At 37.8% G+C, this 17,931-nt stretch overlaps 2 protein-coding genes across 2 annotated transcripts; one reads left to right on the forward strand and one right to left on the reverse strand.

Annotated features, from left to right (window-relative positions):
- Positions 1-22: 22 nt before the first annotated feature.
- On the forward strand, positions 23-11,550 carry LOC110443402. The gene is made up of 2 exons (XM_021487603.1): positions 23-178; positions 10,379-11,550. Exon 2 carries the CDS (start codon positions 10,417-10,419, stop codon positions 11,077-11,079), a length of 663 nt encoding a protein of 220 aa, XP_021343278.1. The 5' UTR covers positions 23-178; positions 10,379-10,416; the 3' UTR covers positions 11,080-11,550.
- Positions 11,551-12,537: 987 nt separating this feature from the next.
- LOC110443445 (ER membrane protein complex subunit 3-like) lies at positions 12,538-17,840 on the reverse strand. The gene is made up of 7 exons (XM_021487666.1): positions 17,675-17,840; positions 16,328-16,385; positions 15,774-15,867; positions 15,259-15,363; positions 14,690-14,771; positions 14,337-14,416; positions 12,538-13,740 (listed from the first exon to the last, which is right to left on the reverse strand). The coding sequence occupies exons 1-7, from the start codon at positions 17,821-17,823 to the stop codon at positions 13,538-13,540; spliced, it is 771 nt and encodes a 256-aa protein (XP_021343341.1). The 5' UTR covers positions 17,824-17,840; the 3' UTR covers positions 12,538-13,537.
- Between the last annotated feature and the right edge of the window lie 91 nt (positions 17,841-17,931).

Consider the following 17,931-nt stretch of genomic DNA (forward strand, 5'->3'; position numbering starts at 1 on the left):
TCGGGTTTTCCCCCTCGCACACCTGCATTACACAGTAGTAGTAGGCGCCATCTTTTTTGAGGAGTAGTATTTCAGCGAAGCGGGCAACACATGTATTGGATTGAGGATATTAAATTAGGATTTAAACCATTCCTTGGATATATTTCTCGAGTTTATCCGTGAAACTTGGTCATTTCTCGTGAGTATAGAATTTGGTTCGGTCGCAATTTAACGGTGTAATTGAGACTTTAAAGCGGTGTCAGTGGATAACTATGTGTCAGACAGTCGTAATAATGGTTTCATTTTGTAAATAAATTAAATCATTTGTCTTCAATATTCAACCGAGGTATATCCAATATGGACAAAGATTTGTGATTTGCACGAGCTGAAAGAGAAAAGGGGGTAACGGATTTCAGTCTGTCGTTATATCCCTTTGTATTTATTAGTATAGGAGACCCTTTTTTTAATATTACAAGTAAAGCGATCCATGCCCCTGTGCGTGCACCTAACCTTTTTTCTCATTCCTCAACGAAATGTCGAGAACTTGTGAGGGTTTGTTCGGATGCGGTCCTTTTCCTTGTCGACTCCCGTATCTTTTTTCCACTTGCTTTCTGTATTCCAAAGGGATGTCTTGTTTCCTCAAGATATCCTTCTACCTCCCGTTTGGTGGGTACACTGACTGCGCCAGATGGAGTAGATGGGCCGTAATGTACGTAGAAAAAAAGGTCAATTAGCCATCTGGATGACGAGACCTGAACAAGACACTAGAAACAACACAGCTAGGGATGGGAGAGTGGAAAGGAAGCTAAGATCAAGGCTGCTTCCGTAGTAACTGCGATCGGAACGCTTGGACCGGATGAACCAGAGTTGTTCATTTATGAAATAAGGTCGGACCTGGTAATCTGATGCTGCCTTTTAATTTGCTGGTCCGCCAGGATTTATGTTGCATTTAAAAACAAACCAGATTTTTTTTCCCATAAATAAACAGACCTCAAGTCTCCGACAACTGTTACATACATTACATACGTGGTCTGTAGCAAGTTTTGGAGGGAGTCGGGGGCGGGGGGCAAACCTGCTCGGTTATTTGCCTCACTCAGATGTGTTTCAAATGAAACCGGCAATCTTTTTAATGATGTGTGTAAAAACCCATTGTAACCAGCAAAAACAACAACACAACGCAAACAAAGAAACACGCACACAACCAAAAAATAAAATTGTCCGGTTTTGCAGGTCTAGGAATTACTCCAACAGAGGTTTTACACGGCGAACAACTTTTGACAGGCGCCGTGTAACAGGTCGCAGTCATCAAAATCATATCCGATAGAAAAAAAACGACCAGCGGCCTCTCATGTTATGGGATTAGTCTAGGAATATGAACGTGACACATAAACTTGTGATTGCAACTTTAAAAGTTGTACATAAAGCATATGCCAAACCTGATTTACACTGCACCATACAGCTGTCTCGTCCTTCTTGGACTTGCCGATGATGCTAGATGCCAAAAAGATAGAAAACAAAATAGTTAAAAACTACTTTTGAAACAGATGAAGAGGTGTGTGAAATGCCTTCATTTATAAGAAATCTCAAAGTTAAGTGGATTATTGTTAATTTTAAATGATAGATAATTGTAGTAAAGAGGGTAGCAACAGCAGGTGTGATACCGGAACACTTGCGCACTGCTATGTAACCCCCACCTTCAAGAAGGGACATAAGTATGATGCATCAAATTACAGGACAATTTCCCTCACCACTGTCTGCTGCAAAACCATGGAGCACATCCTGACCTCAACCATCATGACTCACGGAGAAAGAAACAACATCTTCTATGATAGACAACATGGCTTCAGAAAGGGCAGATCATGTGGATGACATCATCAACAACCTTCTCGATATCCAGGGGTTACGCTTACTTTCGCTTTCTGCACCACTGGAATATTTCATAGCTAAATCGAAGGCTTAATCTGCGGTACCTTGTGGATGAGATGAGAAGACTAGTTTTATCCTTTGATGTACAATGTACATCAATAGAATCTTGCAGTCGTGTAACGGTAAAATAGAAATGCTTTGAAGTCGGGTGTCGCTCCTCTGTAATCTTCAAATGACAAGTATCAGCCTAGTGATTGGTCAGGCTTTTTTACCTGACACCAATGAAATAGCTAGCCGCGTGCCTTCAATTTTGCTTCAAAAAGCAGAGAGTGAAAGTGAGCGTAAACCTTGGATATCGAGGATACAAACCGCAGGCCAGCACACTGACATACGCATAATGAACTTTAGGAAAGCCTTCGAAAAGGTCAACCACAGTTTCCTCATCCACAAACTCAGTAAATACGGGATATGCAGAAAAATCAACTCCTGGATCGAGAACCTGCTGGCTGGAAGAACACAAACTGTCGTCGTTGAAGGTGAGAGCTCCATCTTGGGTGTCGACTCCACAGTCCCCCAGGGCTCCGTCCTAGGACCGAGTCTCTTTATCTATTACATCCCTTCGCGGATGACACCATGAAGCCTATCTCACCATTACATTAGGAAATCGACAAGCTGACCAAATGGGAACGGTTATGGTGCATGAAATTCCATCCCGACAAGTGTAACATCCTTAGACTCACCAACAAGAGAAACCCAATCAAGATCAGCTATCACTTACAGGGCAACTATCTGCAGGAGGTCAACACAGCCCCTACCTAGGTGTCACCATATCCAACAACCTTAAATGGGACACCCACGTTAAGAAGATAACAGGGAAGGCGAACAGAACCCTGGGCTTCCTACGGAAAAATCTGAAGGCTACATCTACCCAGATCAAGACACTAGCATACAACGGCCTGGTTATAGACCTTTACTGGAATATGCATCCTCTGCATGGGATCCGTACACACAGAACAACATCAACAGCATTGAACACATCCAGAGAAGAGCTGCGAGGTATGTCACGAACTGTTATCGGAACACGTCCAGTGTCATATGCTCGGGTGACAAGAAAGGAGGAAGGAATCTATATTAGTGATGATATACAAGGTAGACAGAGGTATGGTTGCCATCAGTAAAGAAAACAGAATGCTACCACCAAGACGACTTGCCAGAAACACTAATACTGATCCTTCCAACTCCTTTCCTACAGGACTGATTCAAGAAAGATGTCTTTCTTCCCCAGAACTGTACGTGACTGGAACGCCCTAGCACCAGACATCCCAGATACAGCCACACTCTCGGCCTTCAAGGCCAGAGTTACGAAGCTCTGAAACCCTTCGAGCTTCTGTTATCCAGGTTTTAACCTACAAACTTATTTTAACTGTACCAGTCATGTCGTGTGTAAAATACATTGCAGAAGCATCAACCTGTTGATGGAAGCAATTACTGGAAGAAGACTAAGGGTATATACTGTGAACCGTGCTCAGTACTACAGAAAACAAAGGGGACTAAAATACCCTCCAGAACTCTCCCCATTGTAACTTGGAAGATGACTCAATCTGATTAAAATCATATGTTACATGGCTTCGTTAACTTCGTACTACGCCTGAACATCTGTTCACGCCTGAACATCTGTTCAGCCGGATTCATGTAACAGATGATTTTAATCAGATTGGAAGATGACTGTAACTAATAATAGCACGTGTGATTGTAACTTGGAAGATGATGGTAACTTATAATAACACGTGTGATTGTAACTTGGAAGATGGCTGTAACCAATAATAACACGTGTGATTGGAACTTGGGATTGTAACCAATAATAACACGTGTGATTGTAACTTGTGATTGTAACCAATAATAACACGTGTGATTGTAACTTGGGATTGTAACCAATAATAACACGTGTGATTGTAACTTGGAAGGTGATTGTAACCAATAATAACACGTGTGATTGTAACTTGGGATTGTAACCAATAATAACACGTGTGATTTTAACTTGGAAGATGATTGTAACTGATAATAACACATGTGATTGTAACTTGGAAGATGATTGTAACCAATAATAACACGTGCGATTGTAACTTGGGATTGTAACCAATAATAACACGTGTGATTGTAACTTGTGATTGTAACCAATAATAACACGTGTGATTGTAACTTGGAAGATGATTGTAACTAATAATAACACGTGTGATTGTAACTTGGAAGATGGCTGTAACCAATAATAACACGTGTGATTGTAACTTGGGATTGTAACCAATAATAACACGTGTGATTGTAACTTGGAAGATGATTGTAACCAATAATAGCACGCGTGATTGTAACTTGGAAGATGACTGTCATTAATAATAGCTCGTGTGAATGTCACTTAGAAGATGGCTGTAACTAATAATAACACGTGTGATTGCACCTCAAAAACATTGTTTGGTATTTTCTTTCAATTTTATTATTAAGTCACAAATTAAGTTTTCTTAGACTTCACTATCATTAAAATCAATTTTATAAAAAAAAATGTGTTTGTGTTATACTCTATTACGTCTTAATTCAAATGTTATCATATATAAACGCTGTTATCAAATTATACTATATTGTTACTTTCTATGCAGTCTGAGAGTTTGGTCGGGATTGGCCCAGCCAACAACTCTCTTCTGCAAGAAGCAAAAATCAATTTGTTTAAATGTATCATTTGTATAATATTTTAACTATTCAAAGCAGGATACACTTGTTACTATCTTATTTATTTCAATTTGTTTTTGGTTTTAACTTACATATGGGTACATGCCAATCAATTACTGTACATTAATGTATTAGCAGTCTTAGAGTTTGTTCGGTATAGGGGTTGGTCCAACCACTTGCCCATGCTATTGGCAAGTAACATTTAAAGTTAATACACTATTTGATTGCTAAAATTCCAATATATGGTTAATCACTTCATATTTTGAATCATTCTATTAACAGCATTATTTTATTGATTACAGCCTATGGCACAAGTATGTAATTTTATAAGTCTACTAATATATCTGGTCTAGGGCATGAAAGAGAGCTTGCAGATGCCCGATCACCTGCTCTCCAGAATGCCATATATATGATATCCGATACGAGACAATATAGGTTTCTGTTGTAACATATTATATCTATTTTTAGGTCACCTGAGCTTTGCTCAAGTGACCTATTCCAATCACTTTCCGTCCGTCGTCGTCCGTCGTCCGTCGTGCGTCGTGCGTCGTGCGTAAACTTTTACATAATCAACTCCTCCTCAAGAACCAGTGGATGGAATTTTTTCAAACTTGGTCAGAATCATCCTTGGTAGATGAGGATACCAAATTGGAAATTATTCTTACTTGGTCAGAATCATCCTTGGAGGAGGAAGATGGTTTTAAATTGTAAAATTGGGATTCCTACCCCAACCCTAGAGGCCAGGGCGGGGCCCAAAATGGAAAATTAACCAATATTTACAAAAATCTTCTTCTCCAGACTCAGAGATATTACAGTCATTTTCTCTGCATGGATGGAAAGATCATCAGGGGCTTTATTTAAATTGTAAATTTCGGGACCCCCGAGTTATCCGGTCACCCTTGGGGAGGGGGTAAAGTTTACTATAGTTTATATAGGGAAATAACACTTTTGGGTATATTTTGACAATTTTCTGTTGGAAATAATTTTACTTGGTCAAAATCATCCTTGGAGGAGTGATGGTTTTAAATTGTAAAATTGGGATTCCTACCCCAACCCTAGGGGCAGGGCGGGGCACAAAAGGGAAAATTAACCAATATTTCAAAAATCTTCTTCTCCAGACTCAGAGGTATTACAGTCATTTTCTCTGCATGGATGGAAAGATCATCAGGGGTTTTATTTAAATTGGATATTTCAGGACCCCCGAGCTATCCGTTCTCCCTTGGGGAGGGGGTAAAGTTTACTATAGTTTATATAGGGAAATAACACTTTTGGGTATATTTTGACAATTTTCTGTTAGAAATTATTTTTACTTGGTCAAAATCATCCTTGGAGGAGGAAGATGGTTTAAAGTTGTAAAATTGGGATTCCTACCCCAACCCTAGGGGCAGGGCGGGGCACAAAAGGGAAAATTAACCAATATTTCAAAAATCTTCTTCTCCAGACTCAGAGGTATTACAGTCATTTTCTCTGCATGGATGGAAAGATCATCAGGGGCTTTATTTAAATTGTAAATTTCAGGACCCCCGAGCTATCCGTTCTCCCTTGGGGAGGGGGTAAAGTTTACTATAGTTTATATAGGGAAATAACACTTTTGGGTATATATTTTATCCATTTTCAGCAGAAAATTACTCAAACTTAGTCAGAATCATCTTTGGTGAATGAGAGTATTACTTTGGAAAATTGGGATTCCTGCCCCATCCCCAGGGGCTAGGGCGGGGCCCCAAAGGGAACATTTACCAATATTTTCAAATTCTTATCCTTTGATGACATGACAAGTATTGTATTTCACTTAGTTTACATGCTGATTTCCACATCACATCTAAACAATAAAATAAAGCTACCAGTACCTATGATATAACTCAGGTGACCGCTAAGGCCCTTGGGCCTCTTGTTATAAAAGATTGTGTACCGGCATAAAGGCTGAAAAAGAACACGACCCAATCAGAACCATATGTATGAGTTAAAATATATGTCACTGTCCTAGTTAATGTGGGTAAGTGCAAAATAACAAAGTCCGTGGTACATAACATTATATACTAACTACTGCAATAACTAGTTTTTTATTGTTTAGTTACAATACTGGATGGCTGCATAATTCATCACGGTGTCATTTATGGGACTTGAACAAGTCTATGTATGGACATTAATAATAATAATAAAAATAATATACAACATTTATATAGCGCCCTATATAATTTGTAAAATTACTCTAAGGCGCTTTACAACATATGGATAATAGTAATGGTTATAATTGTGAAAACAAACAACAAAGGCTTGCAATCACTTTCATACATTTAACAAGCAATGTGCACATAATTGAACAAATAAAAGGGTGGTATTAGCATGACGTCTTTGCAAAGATTCTAAAATGCAGACGTGAAGAGGTGAGTTTTTATGTCCCTCTTGAACTTGGCCAGGGTATTCGACTTCCTAATAGCAGATGGTAAGCTATTCCACAACGTAGCCGAAACCCTCCCAAAGCATCTGTTTCCGTAGGTCACAGTACGAGATTTTGGGACACACAACAAAGATTCTGACTCCGACCGCAGTGATCTTGACGGCTGATACAGGGTAACAAGTTCCTGTAGGTACTGAGGAGCTGTTCCATTCAGTGCCTTGTATGTGTATACCAGAATTTTGTACTGCGACCTGTATCGTACAGGTAACCAGTGCAACGAATAAAGCGCAGGTGTGATGTGCTCTCTCTTTCGAGTACGAGTAACTAGCCGTGCTGCAGTGTTCTGAACCCTCTGCAGACGACTAGTTAGTTTGTCAGATATACCACAGAGCAGGGCGTTACCATAATCCAACCGAGAGGTAACAAGTGAATGCACCAAAATCTTGCATGCATCTGCAGTTAGAAACTGCCGAATACAGCCGATGTTCCTGATCTGGTAGTAACAGGATTTGGCAATAGCGTTCACTTGTTTCTCCATGTTCAGAGAACTGTCAAAGTATACCCCTAGGTTTTTAACAGCTGGAACAGTCTCAATAGTTCTGGCACCAACCTTGAGCTGGAGAGCCATTGTTTGCTGACACTTTGGGGAAAAGACGATTAGTTCCGTCTTTTCCTGATTAAGTTTAAGCATGTTGGCGTTCATCCAGATACTGATATCTGTCAGACAAGCTTCCAGACTTTCTGAGACTGTATTCCAACTGTCCTGTGGTTTTATGACCATGTAAATTTGTGTGTCATCAGCATAGCAATGATAGCGAAGGCTATGGCGACGACAAATCTCTCCAATCGGTTTGGAGTACATACAATATTTTCGTGGTCCTAACACCGACCCTTGAGGAACCCCGAAATCTAGTACTTTGTCATGTGAGGTGGCAGATCCGATGGCAACACACTGTCGTCGTTCACTCAGGTATGACTGTATCCAGCATAGTGCGGTATCAGTCACTCCATAAGAGTATTCCAGACGTTTATAAAGTATGCCATGGTCGATGACGTCAAATGCAGCTGACAAGTCCAGCATGACAAGCACCGCTCTGCACTTGTTATCCAATGCAGAAGCTATATCACTATGTACACGTAGGAGGGCCGTCTCAGTAGAGTGTCCCATGCGGTAGGCCGATTGCATGTTGTCATGGAGACTGTTTGCATGGAGATGAACCTCTAAACGCCGGGACACAACCTTCTCCAAGATCTTAGACAGAAAAGGCAGATTTGAAACTGGGCGGTAGTTTTTCAACTCCTCCTTGTCCATTCCAGGCTTTTTTAACAATGGTCTGACATGTGCCTTCTTGAAACATAATGGAACCTTTGACTCAACCAATGATTTATTCATGATTGCGGTAATCAAAGGAAGCAGTGCTTCAAGACATTGCTTTAATAGGTCTGTAGGCAGTGGATCAAGCTCACAGGACTTCGATTGCGAGGTCATGATAATGTTGCGCAACTCGTCCTGGGTTGTTGGTGAGAGCTTTGTCAATGGTTCCCCATCAAATGCAATGTCAGCAGTCATGACAGAGATGTCAATGTCAGCAGAGGTGTTCACTTCGGTAATATTTTTCCTGATTGAGCTGATTTTATTCAGAAAGTAATCACTGAACTTGCTTGCTAAGTCTTTTTCAGAATTACAGCTTGGTAGGATAATTTCACCTTTCTGTCCCATTAGGTTTTTGGTGAGTCTAAAAAGTTGTCTTTTATCCTTGCCACATTCTTCGATTTTTTCCGAATAATAAGCCTTCTTTGACTGAAAGAGCAGTGAACCAACTAGCCGACATTGCTCTCTATGAATCAGTTGGTGAATGGTTAATTTGGTCCGTCGCCACTGTCTCTCTGCTTGTCTACGTTTCTGTTTTTCCACGCGGAGATTTTCATTATACCACGGGGCATTTGGTCTCACAGTTATCACCTTAGTTTGCAGAGGTGCGTGTTTCTCTATAAGGGCTTCTATACCAAATGTGTATGCTTCAACAAGATCGTCAACCTCGCCTTCAGTAGATTGAAGGGCGGACAAGACTGAATGTCATTGTTGAAATCTGGTATTGAAATTTCGCGGAATTTCCGGAAGCTCACTTCTTTCCTTATACGAGCTGGCTTACTACAATTCAGTGTTGTGTGGACAGCAAGATGATCACCGGATTGGTTCCCCTTTACATCACTTAGACATGGATCAATCACTGAAATAGCTCCATGAATGACTGAGTTATCTTCCCTCGTTATGACCACATCCAGTGTGTGGCCATGGGTGTAGCCTCTGTCACATTCTATGGTTTTAGGTTAATACTCGGTGAAAATGTTCCTTACATCACTAGGAATGACAATTACACAAGAGGCCATTAGGGCCTGTATGGTGGTTGGCTATTGACGGTTAGTCCGCTAAAACTGACCATAATCGCAGGCTCAAAAATTCTGATCGGTCGCCTGTCATAGACCCCAAAATATATGTTATATTAACAGGTTGGGCACAACGGCGCATATGGGTAATAATCCTGCATTTGGGTAACAGTTACCCATTTGAGTAACAATTGTATTACGGAAAAGGGGAATAAAGTGAAATAAAAACAAGAATGCTACGAAACGATCGACATACTTTTTTACTAGCATGCAGTAGCAATTATGGCAAATGTTCTCATTAAAAGCAAGATCTCTAGGACAGGGCCGGACAGTCCCCAGGAGCAATATACATTACTATATCCAATTCTTCATGTTCAGCCAGATAGGGCGTGGATCTCAAATGTTTCCTTGTTATGAACCAGAGACTAATCAACAAGGGGGAGGCAGATCACAAGGCCAATCATTGTAGCATAGGGGTAGGGATCACAACCATTTAAAAGCTATGTGCCAGGGAATAAGTTTACAAAGTGTAGGGCAAATCCTGGTAGCTGTGCATATTTATTTCTTGATAGAAGTATATCTGTTTCAAATGAAGTAGATTTCTGCATTTCAGAGATATAATATGTTCTTAACCAGATATATCTCTGAAATACAGATTTCACTATTTCAATTACAGATTTCTATATTTCCAATGCAGCTATCACTTCTAAAACAAGATGATGTATATGGAAAACCAAAAGGTTCAAATTAAAAGTGCTTCATTTTTAGATTATTTATCTTTAAAAATGATAATTTTTGTAAACTTAACATGTATGTAATGTAAATCTCTTTATGTATATAACGAGATTTTCCTTTTAATAAAGTAACATCAGATCTCTGTATTTATACTATTAATATAGAATCTGCCCTTCACCTTGCATACAAGATTTCTTAATGATCTGCCACCCAACATGAACTGATGCCCCATAACCCTGAATGAGGTTACAAAACTGCATTGAATTAATAAAGTTATTCTTGTTGATTTTCTAGAGCCCACTGACTGAGAAGAACAGCAAGTGTTTAGTGAAATGTGTGCCTCACTCACTCACAGTAAGCCAGTAGGCAAGATAGCAGTTATTCTTATAGACATTCAGCATTCTTTCGTCTTGGGCTCCTGGTCCAAACCTGTAAGTGTCCAGCGTATAAAAGAGTCTTTCGAGAATTGCAAGAAACTAGTTGAATCGCTCTTGCCTACAGTTCCTGTGCTTCTGACCCAGTGTCCCTTTACCAATCCAAAAGACAGAGCGTTTCACAGCAGTGTGAAGGGATTGTTTGAAGAAAGAAATTATCCTGTGGTCTATAAATATGACACCAACATCATGGAAGCAGACGGGGCTGAATCTTGGGTTAAAAGTATGCTGGAGAAGAAAGTCAACACTATCGTAATTGGAGGATGTACAACCACCAGCTGTGTACGAGTTTCTTCCTCAGCTTTGTGTCAAAACTTTGTAAATGACCCAGTCCAGTTTATTGTAGACTTGAGCTTATGTGGAGCAAGAGACAGCAACTATGTTAAAAGGTGTCGAGACTGTATGCAGTCATACATGCAGTTTGGAGAGACCAGGAACTGCGACCTTTGTGCTAGCTCTACAGAAGGGTTAATCTCACCTGTAGATTTGGCAGTGGAAAACATGTCAAACGCTGGAGTGCTTGTAAAAGAACACTTTGATTGGTCTCCTTATTCTGTTTAAAGCTTCGTTAAAAAATTTCTTTTACATATTATCGTGTTGGTATTGAATTTCAAATAACTTAATTGCAAAGGTTCAAATTTATGAAATGAATATTAGATATGTTTGCATTGTAATTCTGACACTGCATGCATTGGGAATTTTTGTTTGCTATCAAATCCTATAACTTGCCTTTGAACCAACTTTCATGTTTCACTGCTGGTTGTTCAATATAAGTTCTGAGAAAAAACCTCATACATGATTATAGTGTGAAATTATGTAATTGTTGTACATATGTACAAAAAAAGTACACCGAGTCCGGTGAGTTATCAAGATGTACCAGTTGCTATAGGTACAAGTAGCTTTATGACATTTTACAACAATGAGTTTGAGTCAATATTCGCCTAGCACATATCGTAAAATATTGATTTACAATCCGTTTAACAGTAATTGGTATATCACAATATTAAGTTAATGTAGACTGATTAAAAATGTTAATAATATACCAGTGGTTTTGAGTTCAAATTTTCATGGTTTGCTCCTGTTGTTCACGGTGCTCCTATTTCTCAAATATCCATTGACACTACATGTAGCTGCGTAGCTCAAAAGGTCCGATTGATTTTGAAATTTTTATACATTTCATTTCGAATTTTAGATTTCAAGGTCCAATAGATTGTATTTCCCTCATTTGCTGACATCTGACCAAACGTTTAAAATTGTGCTAAAAATATATTTAAAAAGTACGTTAGTTGCGACTCAAGAACATTATCCGAGTTACTTTCAGGGGATGAGACCTGGGTGTATTACTTTGAACACCAGAGGCGCATTAATTACAAGCAATGGTTGTAGAGAAATCAAGAAAGTCCAGTGATTGCAAGACTTATAAAAGGTGCCAAGAAATTTGTGTATGCCATCTTTTTCAATTCTAGTTGGCCTATGGTTCAGATACCAGGAAAACTATCACTGCCAAATTTTACAGAAACAAAGAACTGAATCCTGTCTAAAGTATCTACATGAAAAAGCATCTAAGTAAAGTAAATGACATCAAGCTAATTCACAACAAAGCTTCATCCAGCAAAAGCAATATTGTTTAGGCATTTGTGAAGCTAGGGAAGGTAGTACAGATTGACCAGCCACCCTATTCACCAGATCTATGTCCCTGTGACTTCTTCCTGTTACCTTTACTAAAGGAAATGCTTTTTGGGAAATGGTATGCCTCTAGGAGTGCCCTTGGTAGTGTAATCTTCCAGTCTCTTTCCAGTATACCAAGTTGAGACTATCACGCGGCAGCAGTTACGTAGTGGAAAGCACAATTGCTTTAGTGCGTTTCTGCTACCAGTAATGGGGGGATTCTTCATAGCCAAGGATTGTGATAGAAAGATCAAATGAGATACATCATACATGTGATTCCTGACACTAGTGACAGAATTTAATGGACATGTATAATATAGTTTGCTGAATAACAAAATAAAGAAAATCTCGTTACACTTTTAAAAGATATTTATTATATCTTCAAGTTGCTGAATTTTACAATATTCTTTTATTGATGCTCCTTGGAAATAGTATGTGTATTCTGTTTTCCAACAAACAAAATTTAGTCCCTATTAAATGCAAAAACTTCATGGCTTGAATAAACCTCAAGTGCTTCACAATTAGCTACTTTAAGAATAACTGCACAGAAAATAACACAATATCCATATAAAAACAATTTAAATTGCATTTTCATCTTAGATTAAAATATTGCATATTGAATGTTGATTTGCAAATGTAATACTTCAATTAAAGACGGAAACGAAATTTTAAATTGTTTTCTTTTCCAGGTGGAATTTATCCAAAGGACAAAATAAATTCCTGAATACAATTTCTGATTAATATCATTTTCCTTATTTCATGCATTACAATCAGACTCACAACATACAAACTGACTCTCAACATAATACCACAAATACCAAATGGACAAAACTAATGACAATGATGAAATAGACACCTGAAATTGTGTAGAGTACAATTCCATAATACAATGTAGCACCAATCTGACGGCACAAACAATGCAATTCATCACATTCAACTTGGTGTTATTGAAATAAATAAAGTTGCTTATATGAAGGACAAGTTTATGAACATTCAATGTTGTAGACATACCACACTGATGGATATACAATTGACGTTTCATATGGAATAGACTGATGGCAATTACTCTTGCTCCAGCCATGACTTTACTTATTATAAAGCACAAGAAAGTTGTCATTTAACTGTCAAAATTCTCAATGGTTTGGTATTTGTGGGAGGAATAACATGTTTGTATGTGAAATATCTCACGCTACCGATATATTTACAATATATTTGAAGGTATTCAACGCCATGAAAACAAGCAAAATATGAAAAACTCATGCATGTGTTAGGATCTGTCAGAATGGGGAAATTTGACAAACTAGGTCAACAATCAAAGGGAAACAACTGAAAATGTCCATCAATGTTGTAGTTAAGAGTATTTATTTTTGATGTAAATGGTCTCTGGCTGTATGTGTCCGTCAATGAGCTCCTCTTCTACGCCGGCCAAGCACCAGTTGTGTGTGCTCACCTCCAACGACTCCCACTCAGACTTAAAGGCCTTCATGGGGTCCTGTGGGGTCATCATCCCGGCCCCCGACATCTGTTCCTGCATCGCCTTGGTTTGGTCAGCAGCTGTGTAAAAGAAAATTCAAATTAAAAATGATATGCTTTGGAAGAACATGTACCTGTAAGCTCTTTTCGTAGTTACCGATATCATGTTGACCAAGTTTAGTCCCCATATTTGTTAAAAACAGTAAATTTCAGAAGAAACACATTATGTAATGGGGTATTTAAGGTGTCTGACTGAAATATCATCTTCTTTTCTGGAAAGTTGAGCTCAACTATCCACAATATAATTCTTTATATCTTGTCTGTTTCATGGCCTTGCAGTCAATATTGCCCTAGTTTACAGATTTTAACAGCATAATCTATTACCAGTGTACTATATGAATCTGCCTTGGATTTTTGGAGACAAAATCTACATCATTGCATATATTTAAATCCATCTTAGATTGCATTTGACATTCTGTTATGAAACTAAAAAAAAAAATCTTAAAAAGCTACTGCAGGAGAGCTGTATAGCAACGAAAGGCCTCAAGAATCATTCTTCTTGTGATTTTTAATTGTTTGTATTATTTTCCTGTCACAAGGACTTGATCAATTTTTGTATTAGATATGTAAACATATATTACCAACAACCACCTTCTAATAGGCAAAACCACACGTACCGTTATCCTGTCCAAGTATAAGTGTGTACATACTTCGAAGACCAAACACATTCAGGAAATACCACGATGCTGAACTAACCCTGTCAAGAAAATCAATCTTCCATCAAGAATTGCAATCAAATATGTAAAACAAACATAGTTTCTAAAATTTGTTTTGAGTACACAAGTCCTGCCACATTGGTTTTCAAATAAAGTCAAATTAATAATGTGACTTATATCAGTTAGTATCTTGGAAGCAAGTCAGATCAACAACGTACACTGTTCACTTAAGCAGCCCGTATAAATCGCTGAGGATGATTTGGTACTAAATTGTCTTACACAGTATGACTTACTGCCAAGATTTGGCCACTCACCATGATGCATCCAGTGACTGCAGCTCTATCCCTCTTTGTAACATAGGTTTGAACCTAAGGGTTAATGGAAATGGCACTTTTGCTGGAAAATAGAGAGGGATGAAGTTTACATTGAGTCTCATTTGATTAAGAATATCTGTCAACTATGATCCATGTACATCTATGAAAAAAGTTATTTCTATGACTGGTCAGTTTAAGAACAGTCCTATTTTATTTCAAAGCTTTTGAAATGGGGTGAATTCAAGTAACTCAAACTGATTTTCCATCGAGGTATTTGATTTGATTGAAGACAGTAATTTCATGTCTCTACTTGGTACTTAAAAAAAAATAATAAAAAAAAATAACGGTAAAAACGTATTAGGAAACCTATACCCTGGTTATATATTATGTTCTTGACTTTTTACTTTCATCTACACCCGCTTAATTATGAGCTTCTATATGCAATAATTAGGTTACATGCCTTTTAGCCCAATTGGAAATATTCTTAAAGGGAATTATATCGCCATATAAAACAGATGTATATACTGTATACCATAATTAACATATCAATTCATTATACCACCACATACTTGTTAAAAATCCTGAGAAAGCCCAGTTGATCCAGCCTCCGATGACAATCATAGGTAATACATTGGTAACATTGCCTTTCAACATGTCTGTCATCATGTTAGGATCTGTAAGACGAATCAACACAGTCACTCAAAATTATCAATTTCTCCAATACAAAAAATGAAAAAATACAAATGTGGTTGTTTTGCTGTATCTGGTGTGCTGTGGGACTGTAACTCAAAGGCCTGATCATTATATTTTATTTTAAAATTTATATGGTTAAATTATGTAAAAGAAATACTACAGTACATGTGTACCTACAGAAATGCTAAAAATTACTCACTGGGTATAAATGATGCAGCATTAACTGATAAAACTGTTTTCACAAATCTGTCTTGATGCACAATCAGAGTCTTTAAAGTCGTTTTGATCCTGCCTGTCACTAAGTGGCATTTTTGTAGAAAATACATGACCTACCGGTAGTCTGCATATTTTTTTTCAAGAATGAACAAATATTGAAATATAAACAACCAACCTGTCATTGGATTCTTTGCAACACCTTCACGTTTCTCCTTCAGGAAAAATCCATCATTTTCATGATTGAAAAAATGTTTGCGCATCAGAAAACTCTGCAATAAAAATACAATTATTGGCATGTACGTACATGATCTCTGAATCAGAGAAACATCACTAAACCAAACCTAATGAGACAAATTTAGGTCATTTTGTGTTCATGATCGTATCAAAATGTGCATGCTTTTTTATGTAATTACATTAAATATTGTAAGCTCTCGGTTGAGTTTAGACTACATCACTGTAAATATGTCAAAATATTTTAGTCGTATTGAAAACTAGCTCTTTACAGGTTTTCAGTGTTTTAGCACAAATTTTCATAGTTTGGTTATTTCAATAGTATAAATTATTGTAGGAAGATCTGTTTCCTTGCATACAAGGTAATAATGAAACTCTACTTGTAAATGTATACTATAATATATGTACGGAAAGTGGCAAAATATACCCGGTTGGAAAAATTATTATCACAAAATGTCACAAATGGCAAGCAAATAGATTGTTCTCAATAATACAAACCTGCTTTGGAATATATTTCCCATTTTCTCTCAACATCCTGCTGCGGATGAGTGCATGACTGCAAAAAGAAATAAAGCAAAACATTCATAAGTGACTTTCTAGTTTGTTAATATACTTGTACACATCAGTTGTAAGGAAAAAATATCACACATTCCAGAAGTTTAGCCCGAGTTTCCTCTGGCCATGACACCAGACTTGGACATTTAGACAGATAGGTATCTGGTGTGGGGCCAGAGTGCACTGCTATATATAAACGTGGAAGTTTTGAGGTGCTGACAACAAAAATTGACTATGACAAAACACATATATTGATGAATGGATTATCTATTGACTAATCAACAAGCTGTACTGATCTTGACCGAAAATGGAATATAATCATTCTTGTTTAGAAAATTTTCGGACAGCCTCTTTTATTGATTAGTCTCTACCCTGAACAATTGTAAACCGATTGCGAGGACTCTATTGACGGAATTTAGCAGCTGTGCGGATAATAAGAGCAGATTTGGATCAATAAATAAACCATTTATCGATATATGTGAGGTATGTGTTGTGTCAGTCAATTTGTTTTGTCAGCACCTCAAAACTCTCCGACGACAAACGGTGTCGGAGAATTCCGTTTTGATATAGCAGTCTGCTCTGGCCCCACACTAGACATATATCTGTCAAAATGTCAAGTCTGGTGTCATGGCCAGAGGAAACTCGGGCTATCCAGAAGATATACTGAAAAATAAATATTTTATGTTGCAAACAATCAGCAAAACTCGGGTTAACATTAAAACCAGAGGGTACAGCTGTGTGACCACTACTTTAATTTTTCTCATATTCACATACCAGACACAGTTGCTGAACACACTAACATGATCTGTATATATACTATACAATATGAAATATATATACATCATAACAATGTGACCAGCACCTATGATACCAGACGCATATGCCTGCGATGGTTTACGTATGACTGAGAAATTATGTCTAATGACTTGGTGAATCAAAGTCGTTTCGGTACCCGGTTGTTTCGCTAAGACCATAGAGGCTTGTAACAAATATATGAAAATACATGGCTAATATATTAACACGCATAATGCTAGATCATTGTGTGTGCTCGTATATATATATATTTTTTTTACAAGTCCCTATGCTAAAAACTAGGATGTTTCGGTACTTTTTGGATATATATATATACAAATGCGTAGGATTATGAAAATATGAAATAAACAACACTCAGGACACAAACAGTGAACCATGCTAAAACTTCAAGCGTCAGTACAGAAAATATTATAAAAAGATCGAAACGGGGGAGTACCGAAACGTGAATTGGTATCTTAATTTTACAAGTATAATGACCTATCTGACACTTGTTGTAGTTCAGTCTTTTTCTCCGATGATAATAGTATCGTGACATAATGTCTGATGATTCCAGTTAAGAAAGTGATCACTACTATGGGTAAGAAAACCCAAAACCTAATGTTTGAGTCCAGCAGTAGTTCCGCCATTGCTGCGGCTTTATCAGAAAGTGATTCTAGATTTGTCACGACATTTAAAAGATTGATTGGTTGCTTATAAAGATCAATAAATATCTTTTTGCACACTTAATTTACCAA

This window comes from Mizuhopecten yessoensis, unplaced genomic scaffold, assembly GCF_002113885.1.
Source record: "Mizuhopecten yessoensis strain PY_sf001 unplaced genomic scaffold, ASM211388v2 scaffold716345, whole genome shotgun sequence".
Lineage (NCBI taxonomy): Eukaryota > Metazoa > Mollusca > Bivalvia > Pectinida > Pectinidae > Mizuhopecten > Mizuhopecten yessoensis.